At 37.4% G+C, this 19,877-nt stretch overlaps 1 protein-coding gene across 2 annotated transcripts in view; it reads right to left on the bottom strand.

Annotated features, from left to right (window-relative positions):
- Positions 1–19,877, bottom strand: part of LOC112571788 (E3 ubiquitin-protein ligase PDZRN3-B-like) — a 59,234-nt gene that overhangs the window by 13,347 nt on the left and 26,010 nt on the right. For both annotated transcript variants that reach the window (XM_025251074.1, XM_025251075.1), the window contains exons 2-7: positions 17,208–17,461; positions 14,018–14,156; positions 8,840–8,938; positions 6,124–6,186; positions 5,803–5,901; positions 3,091–3,204 (exon numbers count right to left, since the gene is read on the bottom strand). In XM_025251074.1, the coding sequence (XP_025106859.1) occupies positions 3,091–3,204; positions 5,803–5,901; positions 6,124–6,186; positions 8,840–8,938; positions 14,018–14,156; positions 17,208–17,461 (768 nt within the window). The remainder of the gene's footprint in view (positions 1–3,090; positions 3,205–5,802; positions 5,902–6,123; positions 6,187–8,839; positions 8,939–14,017; positions 14,157–17,207; positions 17,462–19,877) is intronic.

Below are 19,877 nucleotides of genomic sequence, written 5' to 3'. Positions count from 1 at the left end.
GGAATCATCTCCAAGGCGATTTCATTTAAAATTGATGTAAAAAGCATAGCCGGATGCAATGTGGGATCATTGCCAAGGTCTTTTACTTCAAAATTAAAACTAGAATTACAGAGGAGGTGGGTGGAGCAGAGGGTCTGAAATGCAGGCAAATCTGCCTTAGTCAGATTCCACCCGCCATTATAAAGATTATCACCCTGCTCCAGACAAGTTAAAAATTTTAAAATTGTAGGAAAGTAATTGCTGCCGCGCAGGTCATCATGTACAACCCAATTAAAATCTAATAACAATGCTGGGCTGATCACTGACAAATTGACTGGTGACTCTGTGCTACTGTATGGACAACAAAAGGTATTAGAGCATTCAAAAGGCAGAAATCCCTTTCCATAAAAAATGATCCCAATAACTCTCCTCTGGTGTCAGTCGAGGCCCTGCCTCACAAGGGGTGGTGCCCATTTAAGTCCCCCCAAAAAAGGACGGGAGCAGAAAGTTGGGTCAAAAGACCCTCAAGGTCTGTCGGGATTTCAGAGCAGGAGGAAGATAGACACAGCAAATAGTGACAGTCTTGTCCTAGGTAACCTGGGCAGCAACAGCCTGAAGAGGAGTGGAAAATGTTATCTGGCTAAACAAAAGATGGGAGCAAATGAGAAGAGCAGTCCCACCTGAAGGGACATCAGTCTGTGAGTCCAGAGGTAAAACTCGAAAGCCTTTGAAGGAAAAAGAGGTAGAAGGTAGGAGAAGAGTCTCTTGTAGCGCTATAATATAAGGAGAGAAGCAGCATGCTAGGCACTGGAGTTCTTCAAAGTTAGCTTGGATCCCTCGACAGATCTAATGAAAGAATTGTAGGCATAGTTTATCCATGAGTAAAAGATGCAGAGCGCTTCACAGAACCAGAGGGAGGAGAAGAAGAAGAGGAAGGCAAGGGGGAGTGGGATTGAGAAGGTGACGCTAAATACCACTCATCCACATCCATCCCCTGTTCGCCAAGAGAAGCAATTAAAGCGGTTGGAATGTGTGAAAAGCCTGGAGTGCTTGAAAAGAGCATCTTCTACTGATTTAAATGGAATTTACTGGAGGTGAAAAGTACCAGCCATGTCAGGCCAATATAAGCCCCACTTGTATGTGCTATCGGGGTACTTCTTTCATAGATTATATTCTGTAATTGATGTGTTTACCATGCTACATTTATGCTGCTAAATTATGTTTAAGGGCAATCTAAGTAACATATTAGTTACACAACTTTGCCTCTAAAGTTTGCAAAATTAATAGAACCTCACAGAAAATTACATTTTTTGAAGAAATTGTAACTTTTGTTTCAAAACAATAAACACCCATGTTTTACACATTAAAACAATGAGAAAGGTGTGTGAACTTAGGTTAAAATAAGTTCCAACTCATTCCAAAAACAAATTTTTTTGAGTGGGCATCAATAGAGATAATCTTCAAAGCTGACCAAACTATGTTTCCTTATTCACTTAGTTCACTAGCTGTTAGTCATGCAAATGTTTGGAGGCCACCAGTTTGTAAACTGATGCCTATCTTATTTTTTATACCTTAGACCAGCGGTTCTCAACCTTTTACTTGTGACGCCCCCCTGACGAACAAAGGTACGTCCGTGCGCCCCTCTTAGCCAGCAATGTAAGCTAATTTCACTAATACCGGTATAAGAAACTTTAAAAAAATGACCACCTTCGCGTCCCCCTTGTAAGCATGTCGCCCCACAGGTTGAGAACCGCTGCCTTAGACAGAGATAAAAACAAATCATGGAATGAAGGAAGGTAGATGAGGAGATGAGATAGTGGTCAGAAATGCAAAGAGCAGGAGTGCTGGACACACATGACCATTTCCACAGACATTGTTACCGAGACCTTTCTTTCTAATAAAGAGAAAAATCCTTTAGGGGTACAAAATTTTCTCCAAGCCTGTTCCCAGTATCAATTACTATAAAACTGTAATGACATTATCTCCTTCAAGAATGCTGTTTCAAGTGTTTCCAAAGTTCATTTGCAGCTGTAGTAAAACCTCCCTGATAAGACTTTCTAAAATCCATGAAAACCAGATCATAACTAAGAGGGGTCATAGTAGGCAGATCAACTAGTCTGCTTTCAGTCCACAAAATCCTAAATGTTCTAATAATGTGCTTATAAACCATATAACACAGTTTTTGTCATTTTTGCTTTCACTTGGTCATGCTTATTCTGTCATTGCTAAACTGTACTGAACGGAAACTAACTTTTATGAGCAATCAATACATATGCACATGGCAGACAAAGGGATTCTCTTAAAATGCATTTATATTTTTGAAAATGATTTCTGTAAAAAGTCGCAATAAAGCACAAATGGTCGCCTTGTATATATTGACCTCCACCATAACCAGATCACCCACGTAAGATCACATCATTGAAACACCATAAGTTGAATTGAACAGGTCCCTAGGCTAGATGAACGCCCAAGGAGTAACACGATCCATATTAACTGAACATCTGCATATGCATTTATTAAGAACCTCCAAAGTGAAGAATAATGATGATAAAGGGTTTTTTTTTCAAACAAAAAATTTAAAAGAAAATGTGCCATTGTATTATTTTTTTTCTCTAAATGTGTATTGCAGAGCAACTATTTTTGCTTAGGATGATGGTAGCTGAACTTGTACAAACAACACATAGTAGCTCTGTTGATAATAGCTACTTCTATCATTGGGGACATCACTTCGTCTTTTGAGTCTGAATTGATTCAACTTTTGGTGCTGGAATGATAAAGTAGCTATGACTGGAGCAATATGGTTTGGGTCGAAATGACAGGTGACAAGCAGTCTCTTTCAAAATGTACTTATTTTACCTGATTTCTGCAGAAAATCTACTACAGGATAAACGGCCGGCCAGAAACAGTCAATTTTAAAATGTACTTAGTTTTGTTTCAAGGTGTAACATTTGCAAAAGAGATCGTAATAGAGCAAAAACTATTGGTTGTAAATCGGGCTGAGAGATAACATTCATATAGCGCTCACGAAAAATTTTGGGTTGTAACTAAGAGGAGGTCATAATCAGGAAGCTCTTAATAAAGAGGTTTTACTGTAAAAACTCCTTTACCTACCCTGGCAAGCATAGATGCCATGAATTGCATATTATCTCGGTGATGTTTTTCCAGCAGATCCATGTGAAGGTCTTCAAGAACCACATTAGACTCCTCCATAAAGCCATCATCCATCTGTCATAAAAGAGCACAGTAAAGTATCTATTCCAAACACCAGTAACACATTAGGAAAATCATTAGTTTTCACTCCCAATTATATTTAGTCTCAAGGATTTCATTTATTTTAAATATCCGTGACAAACTGTTTAGACTTATCGACCTTTATGTTTGATGAAGGTGTCTTTCCCACCTAACAGTTAGCAACACACCCTTTTCCAATAATTTTCTCCTTTCTTTGAGACTCATTTGAATCCAGAAGTTCACAGACTGAATAAGTAGAATGTACATGAGTGCATACACTGATGACATTGTTGACAGTGGTGCAGTTTTCAATTCACACCAACAGATTTCAAACAATATCAAAATGCAATTTTAAACACATTTACTGCATCATCAACCATCTTGACAGTCAATCTGTAATAGTTATACCCAGGCAAAAGATTGATCATAGAGCACTCATGGTTGGCTCCTCAATCTTTCCTTGTTAATGTGATTTGAACCAGTTTGGTTTTTTTTTTTAACTGTAATGTAATACTGTTTTAATGATTTAACTATTTCACATCCCTTTAATACGACACAAAGAACCTTTAAATGTCTTCACCTGACAATCTTTCCGTCTGAACATGGTTCAGGCAGTCAGAGGTTCGGTCTTAATTAAAAGTAGATTGACCACAAACTGGTTTCATATTGATTAGGGACCTACTTTTCATGTCTTGATCTGGCCAAATGTATCAAAAAACTGCTACCATCGGTGTGAATGATGTTATTTGCAGACGACAATGTGCAAATGTTTCTTCTTACTAAAGCATTAAAAGAAAGAAAATAGTAGCTAACAGCACCATTTCTTTTTGGCATTTAAACACATGCATGGACTATTCGACCTTTGTGTTCAGCAACAAACAAATACAATATGCAGCATGGTTTTAACTCAGGGTCAGCGTCAAAAGAGGGTGGGGGTAGTAACCATAACTTGCTTATCTGCAAACTTGCTCAGAAAAGCTAAGGTGGAAGAACAAGAGCATCTGCGCTTGACATGGATCAACTTGAAGATGCAGCAGTTCAGCAGAAATTTATCATAGCATTAAAAATAAGTTCAGTGTCCTAACAGATGACACAAATAATAATTTCTAACTTTAACCGAGCAATGAAAGAACTAGTTAAGGAGAACATCAGCAATAGAAAAACAGCAAAAAGAGAGTTGGATATCCTTGGAAACATGGAAAATAACAGAAGAAAAAGATAAAGCACCAGTTGCTCAACACAGTCTCCATGTCCAAAAGAAAATTGGTGAAATAATATTCCCAGAAAGACAGGGATATGAAGAGAAGCACGATTAAGGGATAAAAGAAAGTTTGTAGAAAATCTAGCAATAAGAGCAAAAGAAATTGCAAAAAGACAAGAGATTAACATAGTTTACAAGATCACAAAAAGGCTAATGGGAAGCAAAAGTGAAGCGCCTCTTGTCCTCACTGACAGACCTCTTCACTTGGTGGTTGGCTTCCCAATATTCAGCTCTGAGATTTTCCTTCTCTTGTTGACCTTGACACTATTCGATTCGAGCTCCTGTTTTAGTCCCTATCTTGCTTCGATCTTTGCCCAGGTCTCTGGGGTCATCCATTCCTTGTGTTTTCTCTCCCTCTTCTCTAGAACATCTGTACAGGTTGTCTTCCAAATGCTCTTGAGTTATTCCACTAATTCTTCTGTCAGTCCTGAAAGGGCCTAATACTTATTCTTGACTCCACAGTAATAAATAATAGCCTCTCCCCTAACAGACCTGTTCGGCTTGGTCAGACCTGCCAGGAGCACAAGGCTCCTGCCGACACTCTGCGGATCGACAAGGCATGCAAGCCACCACACCACTAAAAGCTGCACCAACTCGTGGTGATTTATCATGCATATGTGTTTACAATTAGATGAAATTCTCAGTGTCAGAAGAGGAATATCAAATATTTCTATACCATTGGTAATACAAGTGACTATCATCATGACAGCAAAATGCAAGTGTGTACATTGTAGTGTTTTTGGCATCTGTACTAACACCTGTAAAAACAAAAATAAAACAAAAAACTGAACCTCTAACCACCATCAGATAAAATGCCTTTTCATTTTGTGGAAGAAAAATCAAAGAGGTTGAAAAGATGAAGCAAATATAATATTGTTTAAAGATGAAATATAGTTTTGCAAAATTGCTACAAACCATCATAAACACATGAAATAAGCAAGGTTAACTGGCCAGCAACATAATATTGGCGCAAAATTAAGCCTATTGGCTTTGTGTAATACGATGAACATATACTTACCTTGCATACACACAATATATTACACACACACAACACTCGACGAGCCCCCGCAAATGACGATGAGAATGTGGGTGAATTGAATCGAAGAGGCACAAATTCAAAGAACTTCCCGCTCACTTGTCCATTTTGAGAGCAACTGTTTTTCTCTTATATATATATATAACGTCATTTTTTGCTTCAAGTGATGTGGAACAAATAATGCACACAAGACATCAGACACAAGACACCATTCATACACGAAACTATACAAGACATACAACTCACTACACTTTGTAAACAATGTTTTTATATATATAAAACAAGACACAATCACCTGAAGCTGTGGTCTGGCAACAAGCAGCATAATGTCTGGATCCTGGCTAGCGAAAAGAGATATGGCTTCACTTCGGCTGTGTACATCTATCCCATTTATCTGCCATGAAAAAGCTACAAAACATGTAGCTATTTTTTTTATCATCCTTATTACTGGTAAATACATGTTTGACAAATATGAGCACCTGAGGTTTTTTTGTAAATAAATGATCAATCATTGCTTACACTTCTGTACAGTTACAAACAAGTTACAACTAAGTTGATCTCAATTTAATCAAAGTGAGACCATCATAAGAGGAAGTACATAACAACAAAAAATCACCTGCAGAATCTGATCCCCTTCTTTAATGCGTCCATCTCTGCCTGCGACACTAGAAGGATCAACCTGGAAATAAGGTATATATTTGTTACTATGCATATCTGCATCAAACATTTCTTTAAACTTAAGTACAGGAAAAACAAAATCTCACAATAGCACACAGAAATGACTTTCTCTTGAATCAGGTTTTCAAAAGCCTTTCTTGTTATTTATTCTTTACTTTAGAGGTTTCATTAAATGTGTATGCAGACGCTTGGGTAACATTAAAAAGGAAATGCTGCTGAGGTATATAGTCTGGGCCTAGGTCGATTTGACTTTTGGTTTTGGGAGGATGTGATCTTACATGAGATAGTACGATGATGGTGGCAGAGGTCAAATGGCCTGCTCGCATTCATTGTCTCTTTGTTTACTAGCACACATCAACTGTGCTTCATTAATGACCTTTTGTTAAAGTCAATAAAAAACTGTTTATAAAAAAACCAAGATTCTTGTGATTGACTGTATGTGCTTTATAGCTAATTTAGTAGATCTTTCTTAATGAAAAATGGAAGTACTACATAGATCAGTTGATTCTATTGGGGAGAGTGGGAATTGGGCATGTTCTATTGTTCACAGGAAAATGCACAGTGGGGCATGGAGTAATGTAACATTAATGAACTGCCCTTGATCAACTAGGTGAAAGGGATGATTTAGGGTTTGTTTTAATTTTTGTCCGACTGGGATAAGCAGTTTAAGTGAGCATCTTTATCTACTAGAATACACATGTATTGATCAATTGCTTTTACCTGGATAGTTCCCCTATAAATGTTCAGACAAGTGGAACACTTGAGGAAAAAGTAAGCATGACAAGGCAAAGTAAAAACGACAAAGAAAAGTAATAGATGGTTTTAAGAGCTTTATTTTCAACATTTAAATAAGTGAACTTGAATTTATAAGTGTTAAAAGTCATGGTTTGTAATGACCTAATTTTAGTGTGTGTTAGGAAAACTGAATACAAAGGTTTTGCTGTAATGTAACTGTAATAAAGTTGACATGGGTCAAGGAGGTAGGATAAAAACCAAATTTGATGAAAAAAAATGCTCCTAGATCAAAAACTGAAGATAAGCACAGGATAGAAATAATCTAATTAAGTGAGTCATACTGAAGGCAGAGATCTAAAATCTAATCTTCTCTTCCCTTAAGCCCCAGCTACACAGCTCCACTCTGGTGATGTCTCCTTACTCTTCCTGTCACCAGAACAACGACATATGGCCACAGGATTTTTAGTTATTGTGCAGCAAAACAATGGAACTCTCTCCCTTTCCATATCTGCTACCTACCTACTACTGAATCCTTTGCACTGAAAACGCACCTCTTCCATAAACATTATTCCTAGCAACCTTTCCCATAATGCTAGTCCTTTTTCACACCCTTCCCTGTTCGTCTTTATCATGACACTCTCAGTTCTTGTGATTTGCCTCTTTGCCTTTTCTGTATTTGTTTTTATTCATCATGAGTACTGTTGTTTATTCTTTCTTAGTTCATATGCTATTCGTTTGTTTTCCTGTCCCTCATATGCTATGCCTCAATCTTGTTCTTAGGCACTAAGTGCATGCTCCTTAGGAGTGCATGTGCTTTACAAATTTTGCATTTATTATTTTATACAGATGGGGGAAATCCCAGAATATCTTCAACTTGAATAAAAAAAAATTAAAAAATACAGAGAGCCATCACCACCAATAAAATGGCACACTATAAACAATAACAAAAAATTTGTACAAACATGTTTATCAAACCAGCATTCTATAAAATGGAAGGAAAATAATGGCCCTCTGACCAATTTCAAGGAAACCACTTTTGTAAAGATACTATAATTAGGTCTCAGTTTGAATGCACTCTTAGTTGTACTTTGCACGCGCTTTTTATGTTTTACACCTGACAAGAAAAATGAGCCAATCACAGTGTGCTGAAAAAGTCTGAGCTGATGTTAACCATTTAAACTAGAGGTTGCATAGAATAATAAAAAGAATTGAAGCCACCACACATTTTCTAAATTCATGTACAGTGATTAAATGTCTATGACATCAGCTGCACAGATTCTTTTGAAGAAGCTATGCTTGTATCATTATGAAAATGTAGAAAATTGTCATTACCACCTGATGTTCAAGCTGTTTCATAAGTATCACTAATATTATAGTAAAGTTTCACTCTTTTGTGACCTAGCTATAAAACAATTGTTTCTTTAAATTTGTATTAGATGTTTATTTGATCTATATATATCTGAGGATGAAATAGATAATAACAAAATGCTCTACAAATATTATAAAAAGTCTTTTGCTTTTAAGAAATATATAACAATATAAAACAACAAATATCAGCCTACCTGTACAATAGAGGTGTTATCAAACCTGATAAAATTTATAAAATTATGATTGCCAGCCTTCACAGCAAAAAGGGAGAATTTGTATTAATAGACTGATGTTGCTATTGCCTACAAAAATTATGTTGCTATTGTCTAAAAACAATTAACTTGCCTACATATACATTTACACAAAGTTCTTCAAATATTGTGTACATTAATTATGTATTATCCTAAAGTGTATAAATACTATATTACAGTTCTCCCTAGAGTTATAAATACAACCTTTGGATTTTGACTTGTTAAGGACCTTTATGTTAAGTTGATGTGGTCAGGCTGACAGCTAAAATAAGAAGACTGATTTATTTTTAGCCTACTCACCTCGCTAATGAAGATATCTGTGACTTCATCTTCAAGTGAGCCATAGCAAAGCGTGAGGCCAAGCTTCTCATTACTTGTGGTTCTCTGAAGTACAACCTCCTAAAACAAAGATTGCACTGCATCCCTAAACAAATTTAACATGCAGATATTGAGAAAACATATATAATTGTTAATGTTACCTTTGCTTGTGCCCAACAGTTTGTGGAATATCTAAATAGTAAAGCAGGCATTTTGTACCTCTAATTACTCCATGACACAGAATCCAACTCAAGTGAAGGAAAATGGGCTATGTACTCCAATCTTGTGCTGTTTGCTAGGTGTGTGTGCTAAGATTCCATTGGGCAATTTGCATGTTTTGCCCCCAAGAATATGGTTAGTAATAGTTTTAGTGACAAATGGCAGTCTTTTATAGCATTAAAGTTATTAACCTGAACATGTAAAATATCTCTGAAATGTACTTTTAGAAAAATCCCTGTAAGCAGACAATCCAAACTGACTAGGAGGATTCACCTGCTGCCAAATGTGCTTGCTTTAGTTTTCAAATGCTTCAAGAAATGTTGTATTGGATTAGATGCCGACAAAGATTAGATTTTATAATCAGGCATATCCAATAGAGGGAGAGAGCAGACTGCCTGTTGTAAAATGCAAAAACGTATTGAATTGTTAAATACTATGATAGCTTTTTTTTTCCTCAGAAGACTTTATAAACAGAAAACTGGCATAGGGCACAAATCACAATGTTTAAATTGAAATTGCCTTAATTTTAGGAGAAAAATGAAATCCAAAGTGACCGCAAACCAAAAGTGTGTGTATGTAATAATGTGTATGTGTGCATGCATGTTGGTGTGTGTGCGTGTGCAAAAACTATACACACATATTTCAAGCGAAGAAAAGTGGCTGTATTGTTAACATATATTCTTGTGTTTATGTGGCTAAGTGCCTTATAGCCTTATTGTGGATGATTTAATGTCAGGGAGACATAATACTGAAAGGAAATAACCATGGTATGTTGCTATGTACATCATGGTATGCTGTCTCATCTATCAGTCTATCCCTTGATGGGGGCTTTGGCATTCTTCAACAGCGTAGCTTGTTAACAAGTGTCTTACCATCGACAACCAGGTAATTTTTTATCACAGAGTGTCAGCTTTTGTAACACCCTAGTGCACAAGCAGGTAAGCCAGGCTACCACTGTTTGTATTTCTAGAGCAGTTTCATGGCACACACTTTCCCAGGTTCCAGAACATTGACATCCTAATTCCAAAATTATCAGCACCATGGGTGTATCCTGTCTTACTATTGCTACCCCTCAATTTTCAATACTTTGCTTCTGGGTCTCATTGCAGGTGCACTAACATGATAGATAATACATTTCATCAACCACAAACTATGTTGGAGTACAGCTGCGGTTTATACAACAAAAAAAACCAACATTTGTTACAAACGATTGATTAAAAGGACCGATTCATTGTCCCTGAAGACCATTGCATTAATCCTATTAATGTACAGACACCAAATACAGTTACATGTAAAAATCACTCTAGAGATACGAATGCTGCACTGAGAAAAAGAAACATTTTCAAAACCAAACAGCTATATTGTATTCCTTATGAGACATCAGTCATTATTCACTTTACAAGGAAAGACTGCCTACGAGCAGGCATTAAGGTGATAGAAGGATCCATGTGCTGTCCTCTTATTAGCAAATGGGAATCACTAAAGCTTTACCACATCTTTGGCACTCAAGGAGTCACAGTTTATTAAAAGCAAAGTAAAAAGATACTCTTGATTAAGTTATAGTGCACAAAAGATGGATTGAGTGTCTCAAATGAGAAACATACATCAGGCTTCAACAGAGTAAGTCACTCATTTCATTTTTATTTGTTTTAACACCTCATATGTGAACTGATAAATATTAATCATATGAAAGGCTCCAAGACCTCATCATGTGTTAAGCAGATGTCACAATTTGATTCGAAAAGTAAATAACAAATAAATGCAAAGTAGAAATTAATATATTTTTACTTTTCCATGCATCATTCAGAAAATATAACATTATATACAGTTGATCAGATATGTTTACAAATAACAGATAGAACTGTGAGAGGTTATTGAAATATTTGTGGTGGGGGGATACAAAGCTGGTGTGGACTCTTGTATTCAGGACATACAGTGGAACCTCGGTTAACGAACTTAATCCGTTCTGGAAAGCTGTTTGTTATCCGAAACATTTTTTTCCGTAAGAAATAAAGGAAATAGCTTTAATTGGTTCCCAGCCCCTGTTGACTCGCTAATATTTGAAAGTTACAGGCTATATAGGTATTTGTTTTAATGAGAACAGTTATAATACAATATAAATGGAGTTAAATAAACATAAAAACAGTAACGAAAGCATTTAAACATCAGGAAACTTGCCGTTTTCACGACGTGGGTGGAAGCAGGTGTGGGGAGGATGGGGTGGAATTACTGATTTCCCCTCCATGAGCACACGTGACATTATAAAATCGGAGGTGACTTCCCTTTTCTGTAGCTTTGAGGTTAAAGAAAAAAAACTTGTCCAGTGTCTGTTCCTTCTGCTTTTTTTGTAAAACTCTTCGGCAATACAACATCACATATCCGACAGACGCATGGCACCTTCATACTTTGAAATCATTTCCTTTTTCAATTCATTTGTTGGCCGCTTCCTTGTCATTACCTCACTACTATTATTACTCTTAATCTTCTTTGGAGCCCTGATTGTGGATTATCTTATTAAAATAAAACACAAAAATCACTAAAAATAAAAAGAATGCGACAGATAAGGAACAACCGATCGTAACTGTGTCTCGAGCGCGAATGATTACATGCTGGTCGGTCACGTGTTGTTCAGATGGCTGTTCGTTATCCGAAATTTTGTTCACTATCCGAGACAAACTTTTAACGAAATTTTTGTTCGTTATCCGAAATATTCGCTATCCGAGGCGTTCGCTAACCGAGGTTCCACTGTATTAACACAAAATGAAGATCTGTTCCATCACTATTATAACATGGACATTTTGTGACACTTTTGTAATGCAAATTCAAATTTTATGAATACACTTCTCATGGTTTTGAACAACCAGATATTGGCTAATGCATCATGAAAAATAAAAAAAAACAACAACTCTAAAACCATCTGTTGCTGTTATTTTACTTGATCAAAGTTTTCCACAAGGAAATGTTATAAAAATGCTTTCATGATGTGCACCTGCTATAAGGATTTTGTGAAGTTAGATGCTAATGAAGAGATATGATAAAATATAGTCTCAAAAAAGGGGAGAAAAAAATGAAACTTTGTTTACTGTGAACTGTGACACCAGTGCAATACTAGAATGAGAAGACAACACAGTACAGTGCCTAGGGGACATGGACAGAATTCCTAATTCCTGACACTGCAACATCTTGGGACTTCAAGACTTCTTCTTCAGCTATGTCAAGTCAGAAGGACAGTTCATTGTGGCCTGTGTTATATGATGCCCCTTCTGTACATTTCTGAGAAAAGTGATAAGTTTCTCTGAATAGTTGAAATATAAGGATTTGTTATTTTTGCAGTTTTGTGTTATGAACAGCCACTGATTTCAACTACTATGCTAAGTCATTACCTCTTGGACTTTGTTTTTTAAAATAAAAGCTGATTGGTTCAAAGAAAAATTTTCTCTATCCTGAACTTTTTGTGCAGTTGTTGATACAAACCACATACAGTCAAATCTCCCTACTATGCCACCTACTGGGACCAAGCAAAAGTGGCATAGTAGCGAGATTGGCATAGTAGAGAGGGTTCGTAAAAACGGCTTTATTTGCTCAAGTTACCCGTCAGTCCAAAGCAGGGGTGGGCAATTAATTTTCCCAAGGGGCCGCATGAGAAATTGGGATGGTTTTAGAGGGCCGGACCAATATAGTTAACTCAGTTTTACCCAATACTATATGTATAGTATATATACTGGCGGGCGGGCCGGTCAGAGACAGGAGGCCTTTGCCCAGGTCTGGTCCAAAGCTCTCAAGAATCGTCGGCTTCGCTAGCTGTCTCCTCTCATTCTCCCCCTCACCTCTTCATCCTCCACCCCTCCCAACCACATCCACGCACCTGCATCCTGTCGCTAGTCGACCTCCTCACACCTTCCCTCTGTCACGTGGCTGTCACCCGGCCAGCGATCACCCCCCCACATTGCCAGCCTCCACCCTCCCTGTGAGCGTGCTATGTTCCATCCACCTAACTGCAATGTCCCACACTACCATAGAGTATAATAATCGAGCACTGCGCAGAATTTCACAACTTGTGTCTTTTAACAGTCACAAAAAAAGTGGCATAGTAGCGAGAGTCTGTGGTGGCATAGTAATTTTTTTTTTACATTGAATTTATAGTCGGGACCGAGCAAAAGTGGCACAATACCGAGAGTGGCATAGTAGCGGGGTGGCATAGTAGGGAGATTTGACTGTAAATGTGTCGTTCTTATTTAAAAATGTCAAAAGAAAAGAAACCCTTGTCAGGGAGACCAGTCACCTGAAGGCCCACATGTAATGGTGTCGATGCCATGACATATTTTTCTCCATAACAAATTACTTTCAGTGCATTTTTTGTGTAAGATTTCTTATCGGAAAGTAGTGTTAAGAATGTGAGGTATGCCACTATTCATGGTGGTAAGGTTTTTAAAAGTAAGCAATACTCTTCATGCTGTTCCCTAAACTGTTAGTTCATGTTCGGAATGGGTGGATCAAGTTAGTTTCCAAAAAAAAGTCATCACATGAATTGCTCTCTTACCCCTCCCTCTCTCTCATCAGATCTGATGATATCGACATTTGTTTTGCGTTGTAAAGGTAATCACTACTTCTTCTGCTTCTAGTAATATCTTGTAAAGAGAAAATAAACATGCTCTAGGCAACATTTGCCTACCCAAAAATAAAACAAGACTGTGCCATAATCAAAAGGAATATTTCTGCCAAATTTGGTAAGGATCAGACAAACAGTGTGGCTTTAACAAGATTTTAACTGCTGCCCAACCCCACCCCACACAATCATCATGCTCTACCTTATTCAAAAGACTTAAACTAATGTGCTACTATACTATATGTAAATTGCCAAGTAAATAAATGATCCTTGATGAAAATATCAACTACAAGGACTGTGTTCCTACTAAGATACCATTCACCAGGAGGACATACCTCGTAAACCATCTCATATTGCCTGTCGTCAAAAAGGCAGTCATCTAAATCCAGATTATGAGCCATCTCAATATCTGTTAACCCCATCTCCGCACTTGGGGAGAAGGCCACTGGCCTCCTTGAGGATGGTTGATAAAGCCTGCACAAACAAAATAAATAGAAGATAAAATGAAGCTGCATTTAAAATTTTGTTGTTGTTGTTGTACAAAGTTAATTTGCATATTCCTTTTAAAAGAACTCTCACAAAGATATGTTTGTTTGAGCATATATGTGTATGCAACTATATATGGATGTGGGGGTTGTAATATATCTTGTCTGCTGGGAGACGTGTGAGCTGTAGTGTATCTTGTCTGCTGGGAGTCAGATGTGTGAGCTGTAATATATCTTGTCTGCTGGGAGACAGATGACTATCTCCAACAACTCAGAATGACAGGAAACAATGTGTAGTTGGGTCGCCTACCACAGCACACACTCACACCAACTGAAGACAAAGCTTAATGCATAGCCATGGGTTATTTCTTTAATAAGGCTACCACTTGCTGGCTGCCTGCAGCAACTGTTACAGTATACCAGGGTAAACAATAGGCTAACCCCTACAAAGTCTTCAGCTGGCGACATTAAGATAAGACTTTATCCCAGACGGCAATTAGAGGCAGCTCTACATGGAAGTATGACAATTAAACAATAATACCACAACATATTCATATCTGCTGCACCAAATAGACTCTCATACAATCATGGTTCAGGCTTACATGTGATCTACATTCATTCGCACACAGTAATGTTCAGAAGTTGTATGGCTGAAACAATGAATGACAGCATCAATCTATTGGTCCTGCATGCAGGTACACAGAATCCGTGGTCCAAAGGAAGTTTAAAAAAATTATCTTGACAGGAGATGCCTGTCATCACGAAGAATTTCAGACACTTTCAGAAGTGTCTACCTGTTTGAAGATCACTCTTGGCTGTACCAATAACTCTGAAGCAGGTGTATACAACACGAAGTAAGCTATTCTTATCTTTCACTGATAAACTGTTGTAAAAACAGATGTTATGGTGTGGTTGATTCTCACAGCTTTGCTCTCTAACCTCTGTCCTCTGGCTCATCTGACTTTTGGTTCAGTCCACCTCACATCTCCCTCCCACCCACTGGGACAGTTAATGTGCAAAGGATGATGACTATGTTGGTGGACAATGCCAATTGTGCTGCTGAGGGTCGCCTAGTGAAAGGTTGGGTGAAGCCCCCTCCTTCTCCCTGAGGCTTCCTCTATTCCCTCTGGGCAGCACAAATGTGTGCATCAATCAGGACTACCTGCCAGCGCTGCCACCCAACTGGTCTTCATCTGGCCTTTAAGCCACCCTTGACCACAAACATCCACCACACTGCCAGCATCTGTCAGCCTGAAGACGTAACTGTCATCACACCAGGCAATAACTTCATCCAAAGCTACACCATGAGTGTCTATAGGCCCACTAAGAAGAGAAAACAGTGAAGTGTCATCCAAGAATTTGACAATATGTTGTCCTTTGTGGTGGGGTCAGAAAAAGTGTCATTGACAAGTACTCGTTGCTGCCTGTTTACCAGAAAGTGAATGATTTGTGACTCTAGCTGGTCAAGGGTAAATTTAAGGAATCTTCAAGATAGGAGAGTTGGCTGGATGGTTTTAAAAGCCATCGAGAAATCAGCAAACAGCAGTCTTTTTTTGAGAATATGGTATCTCCAGGTGTTTATAAGAATATAAAGATAAACAGTTTGGCATTATCAATATTTTGTTTGGTGTGATATGCAAATTGAAGTAGATGAAGACATTTTGTGGTGGCATCTAGAATCAGTGCTTTAATGATTCTCTTAGTTTGTTTTCATGATCAATGATGTTAAGGTCACTGGTCTATTATTGTTAAGATGCTGAGATGACTTGTACAATAGTAGACAATATCCAAGCAGAAGGAATTAAGCATGAATCCAAAAACCACAGAAACAGGTATTGAAAAATGCCTCCGTTTATTCACACAGAAATGCAATGTTTCGCCACAAATACCATCTAGGCCTGAAGTCTTGCTTATTTTTACTGACTTAAACAGTTCTGCTACTCGCTCTTGACTAATTACAATCCTCTGGATGGGAGTCAACAATTCTTTAATCTTCATGGAGATGTCATGAAAACCGAGTAAAAGAAAGAATTAAAAGATGTAGGAATGGCTGTACTGTCTACACCCGAGACAGAGATTTTTGCTTCCAAGCTCTTAAGCTGATCTCTGATCTGGACGATTTCTTGACTAGAGCAGTATGCTGAAATTCATCAGGAGCATGTGTCAATGTAAGCATAGTTCCAGGTCCTGATGTTACAACAACACTTTAGTAGCGAGGAAGAGTGCTGTCACTAATCTTATTCTCTGGAGTCATTACCGTTAAATCCACATTGATCACCCTTTACAGCTGGAACGTTGCAAGTCCTCGCATTGTTCTTCTTTTACATCTTTGTTATTATTTTGTGATTTTGTTCTACATCTTTGTTCCTAATTTGTGATCTTGCTCAGTGCAATGAATCTGCCTTTGGCTGAGATATTGCGCTTTATAAATTCTCACTTATTACTATTAACCATGCCACAATAAAACATTAACATTCAAACTGACAAATACTGAAAATGAAAATTGGCATTTAAAAGTTTTCTAAACATTAGCTGCATAATGTTTGAGAGAAATGAATAAAAGAATTGAAGATAATTCTTATTTTAAAAATTTAATGTATTAATTAATTTTACTTGTTTTGTCTTTTTTGAAAATTTATTTTTGTAATAAAAGTAAAAATGGTCATATCCAAATATGTACTTCTTAAATTTTGATTATAACAGTGTTCAAGCCATGATATTATGCACAACTTTACAACAGAGTTTTCATGAAATAAGCTGGCATGTGTCCCTGAGTGGGTTCAAGTTTATACTTTCTGTGTTGAATTCTCTTTGTGCATTTTATACACACTTACCGTCCTTAACATTTTTCATATTTTTTTATTAATTAAAAGTGTATCATAGCCCTACACAGACTACTGGAATATATCTGAAAAAAATATCACATATAATATCAAATACAATGATATTAATGAGTAAAATGTGCATTCAACTATGTCCATATAAAAAGTCATAATCAATGGTTCAAATGAATGTATGGAAAAATTCTATCTGTACATACCCACTTATGTGCAGAGGATAAAATCCTTGGGGTGGTGTGGGTGGCCGATTATAACAGTAAAATTCCTCTTCAGTTTGAGTGGCTATCGAAACCATGTTTGGGAATCGATTTCTAAAATGCTGTGACTTGCCGCTGCCTCGGTTGCTTCCACTGCTGACTCGACGCAGCACCTCAACTATTATAGGCTCCGTTGCCGTCCTGAATGCTTCTACTGCCTCATCGTGTGATGACTGTGATAAGTCCTGTCCATTCACCTGCAATAAATGTGAAAAGAGATGAGATGAACAATTTACGATAATAATGCAATAAATAAAGAAGTTTGTACAGCATGGAATTACAGCATGTGGCCAGGCTCTTTACACTTCACATTACTGGGTCATAAATATGGAACACAATGCCTAATTTATATAGCATATGATTGTGTTTCTGAAGAAACATGATCTCGGTCCTTGAGACAAGAATAAGACATGGACAGTATACAAAGAATGGAATGATAAACAACAGTACTGATGGGTAATAACAGACAAAACATAGAAGACATAAAAAGGAATTAGGTAATAAACAGTAAAGAATGAATCTGCAGAGGAAGATAAGCAAGTGGACTAGTCAACCATCAGACAAGAAAATGAAAGAAAAAGTTAGAAGATGGACTGGCACTATGTAAACTGTTGTTAGGAGTAATGATTATGGAAAAGATGTGTTTTTAGCACACATTTAAAGGTGGTTAGGTGACAGATATAGAAGGGAAGAGGTTCCACTGTTTTGCTGCACAGTAACTAAAAGTCCTGTGACTATATGTTGTTGTTTTGGTGACAGAGATAGCATATGGTCATCAAATGAAGAGCAGAGTTGTCTGGCTGGGATGTAAGAGAAGGGAAGTTCATAGAAATAGAGCAGGATCCTGCATAAAAAGAAAACAGATAACAGATAGTGTGTACTGAATACAAGAACAGATGGGCAGCCAGTGCAGAAGATGAAAGAGAGGAGTGACATAGTCCCGTTTCCTAGCTCTAAGAACCAGACATGCAGTGGAGTTTTTACTTTCTGGAGTTTATGAATAAGGTATGTGAGGCAGCCTGTGAGCAAGGAGTGACAATTGATAAGAAGGACGTATGATACTGTTACTCTTAATGCATAAACACACACATACACACTCTAATACAGAGTACATACAAAATGCTAGTACTCTTACTGAAAACATGTGCACACCAACACAGGGTTCCCAGGGACAGGGATGGTGCCAAGTAAGGACCTTATAAGGACCTTTCATGCATTCGTAAGGACCTAAGTGACAGTCATCAATGCTTAAGTTTTTCTCTTGTATGGTCGGAAAGATGTATTATTTATGAATCTGTGGTCTTCTCTATGTTCTCAAATACATATTTCTAGTAATAAATAATCAAAGAGTTAATTTTGATGCCTGTCTGCCATATTTAGATTAGATAACTTAAAAAGTGTCCTTAGCGCGCTGATAACATACACCATTAATGTTCCAAATTTTCTAGAAATCTAAGTAATAATAATTGCAAAACCTGAAAGCCATTCTTTGGTGTAATACAAAAGTCAGTTCATGTCTCTCTCTCGCACACACACTCTAACGGGAAGAGAGAGAGAAATAGAGCTATGCACAGTAGTACTAGAAGATCAAGGTTCAAGAAAGAGTAAGTTTCTAAAGACCTTTTGAAAAAAAGAGTGTTTTTTGCGAATACGGAAGGGCAACTAGTGTTGTACAGATGTGTAGACCAAACATTTTCTTGTGACTACAAGGAATGCCAAGGCTTGGAGGATCAGATGAGGAATGAAAAGAGTATGATCCTAATGCTAAACCAAAGATGGAATGAGTCGAAACTGTCAAGCATTACAGCCCATTTATTTTTGTTAACCTTGTCGTCGGTATTTTGCGCCAAAGTTGACTCCGAAAATAAATTTGTGGTAATATTTTATCGATATAAGGACTTGTAAGGGTCACAGAGAAAATGTAAGGACCTGTGTGAGAATTTGTAAGGACCGCATGGCAAATATAAGGACTTATAAGGCCTTACGGCGAAAATTCAATATGTAAGGACTTATAAGGACCTTGTAAGGACCTGGGAACCCTGCAACATGAAGCACACACATCTTCACTGTAGACAACATAGGAAAATAGCAAGAACTGAATTACTGCAATAGGTATTTCAGAAACAAGAAAATTTTTAATGCCCTTTTAAAACTAGGAATAGGCTAAATAGTTTGCACTAAGAATGACAGTGAGTTTCATGTTTTGGTCTAAACCAAGGGTAGGGGCCAAACAAAGCAAAATCAATTGCTTTTCCAGCCTTGGGGATTTTGCTCAAGGTTATGAACCATGACATGTAAAGAGAACCTTACAGAAACTGTGATGGAGCATTCTTTCATTAATATGTAGAGACTGAATTCTTTATAAGATTGGCAGTAGTGAAATTCCCAAAAACGTTGCTGGCACGAAAAAGGCAACCTCAACACCACCTAAACCAAAATTAAGTACTGGCTGTTGGACTGTACATACAAAATACAAATCAAATTTCTACATGCAGAGGGGCTGCTGGAAGCTTGGTGATTTTTTAATATTAAGGCTGATAATATCCCCCATGATATGATCGACACCCTGCAAATATTTCTAGATACGATGGTGGAAGCACACGGCGAACAGCA

This window comes from Pomacea canaliculata, linkage group LG9, assembly GCF_003073045.1.
Source record: "Pomacea canaliculata isolate SZHN2017 linkage group LG9, ASM307304v1, whole genome shotgun sequence".
In the NCBI taxonomy this organism is placed as follows: Eukaryota; Metazoa; Mollusca; class Gastropoda; order Architaenioglossa; family Ampullariidae; genus Pomacea; species Pomacea canaliculata.
This window is presented reverse-complemented; position numbering and strand designations above follow the sequence as displayed.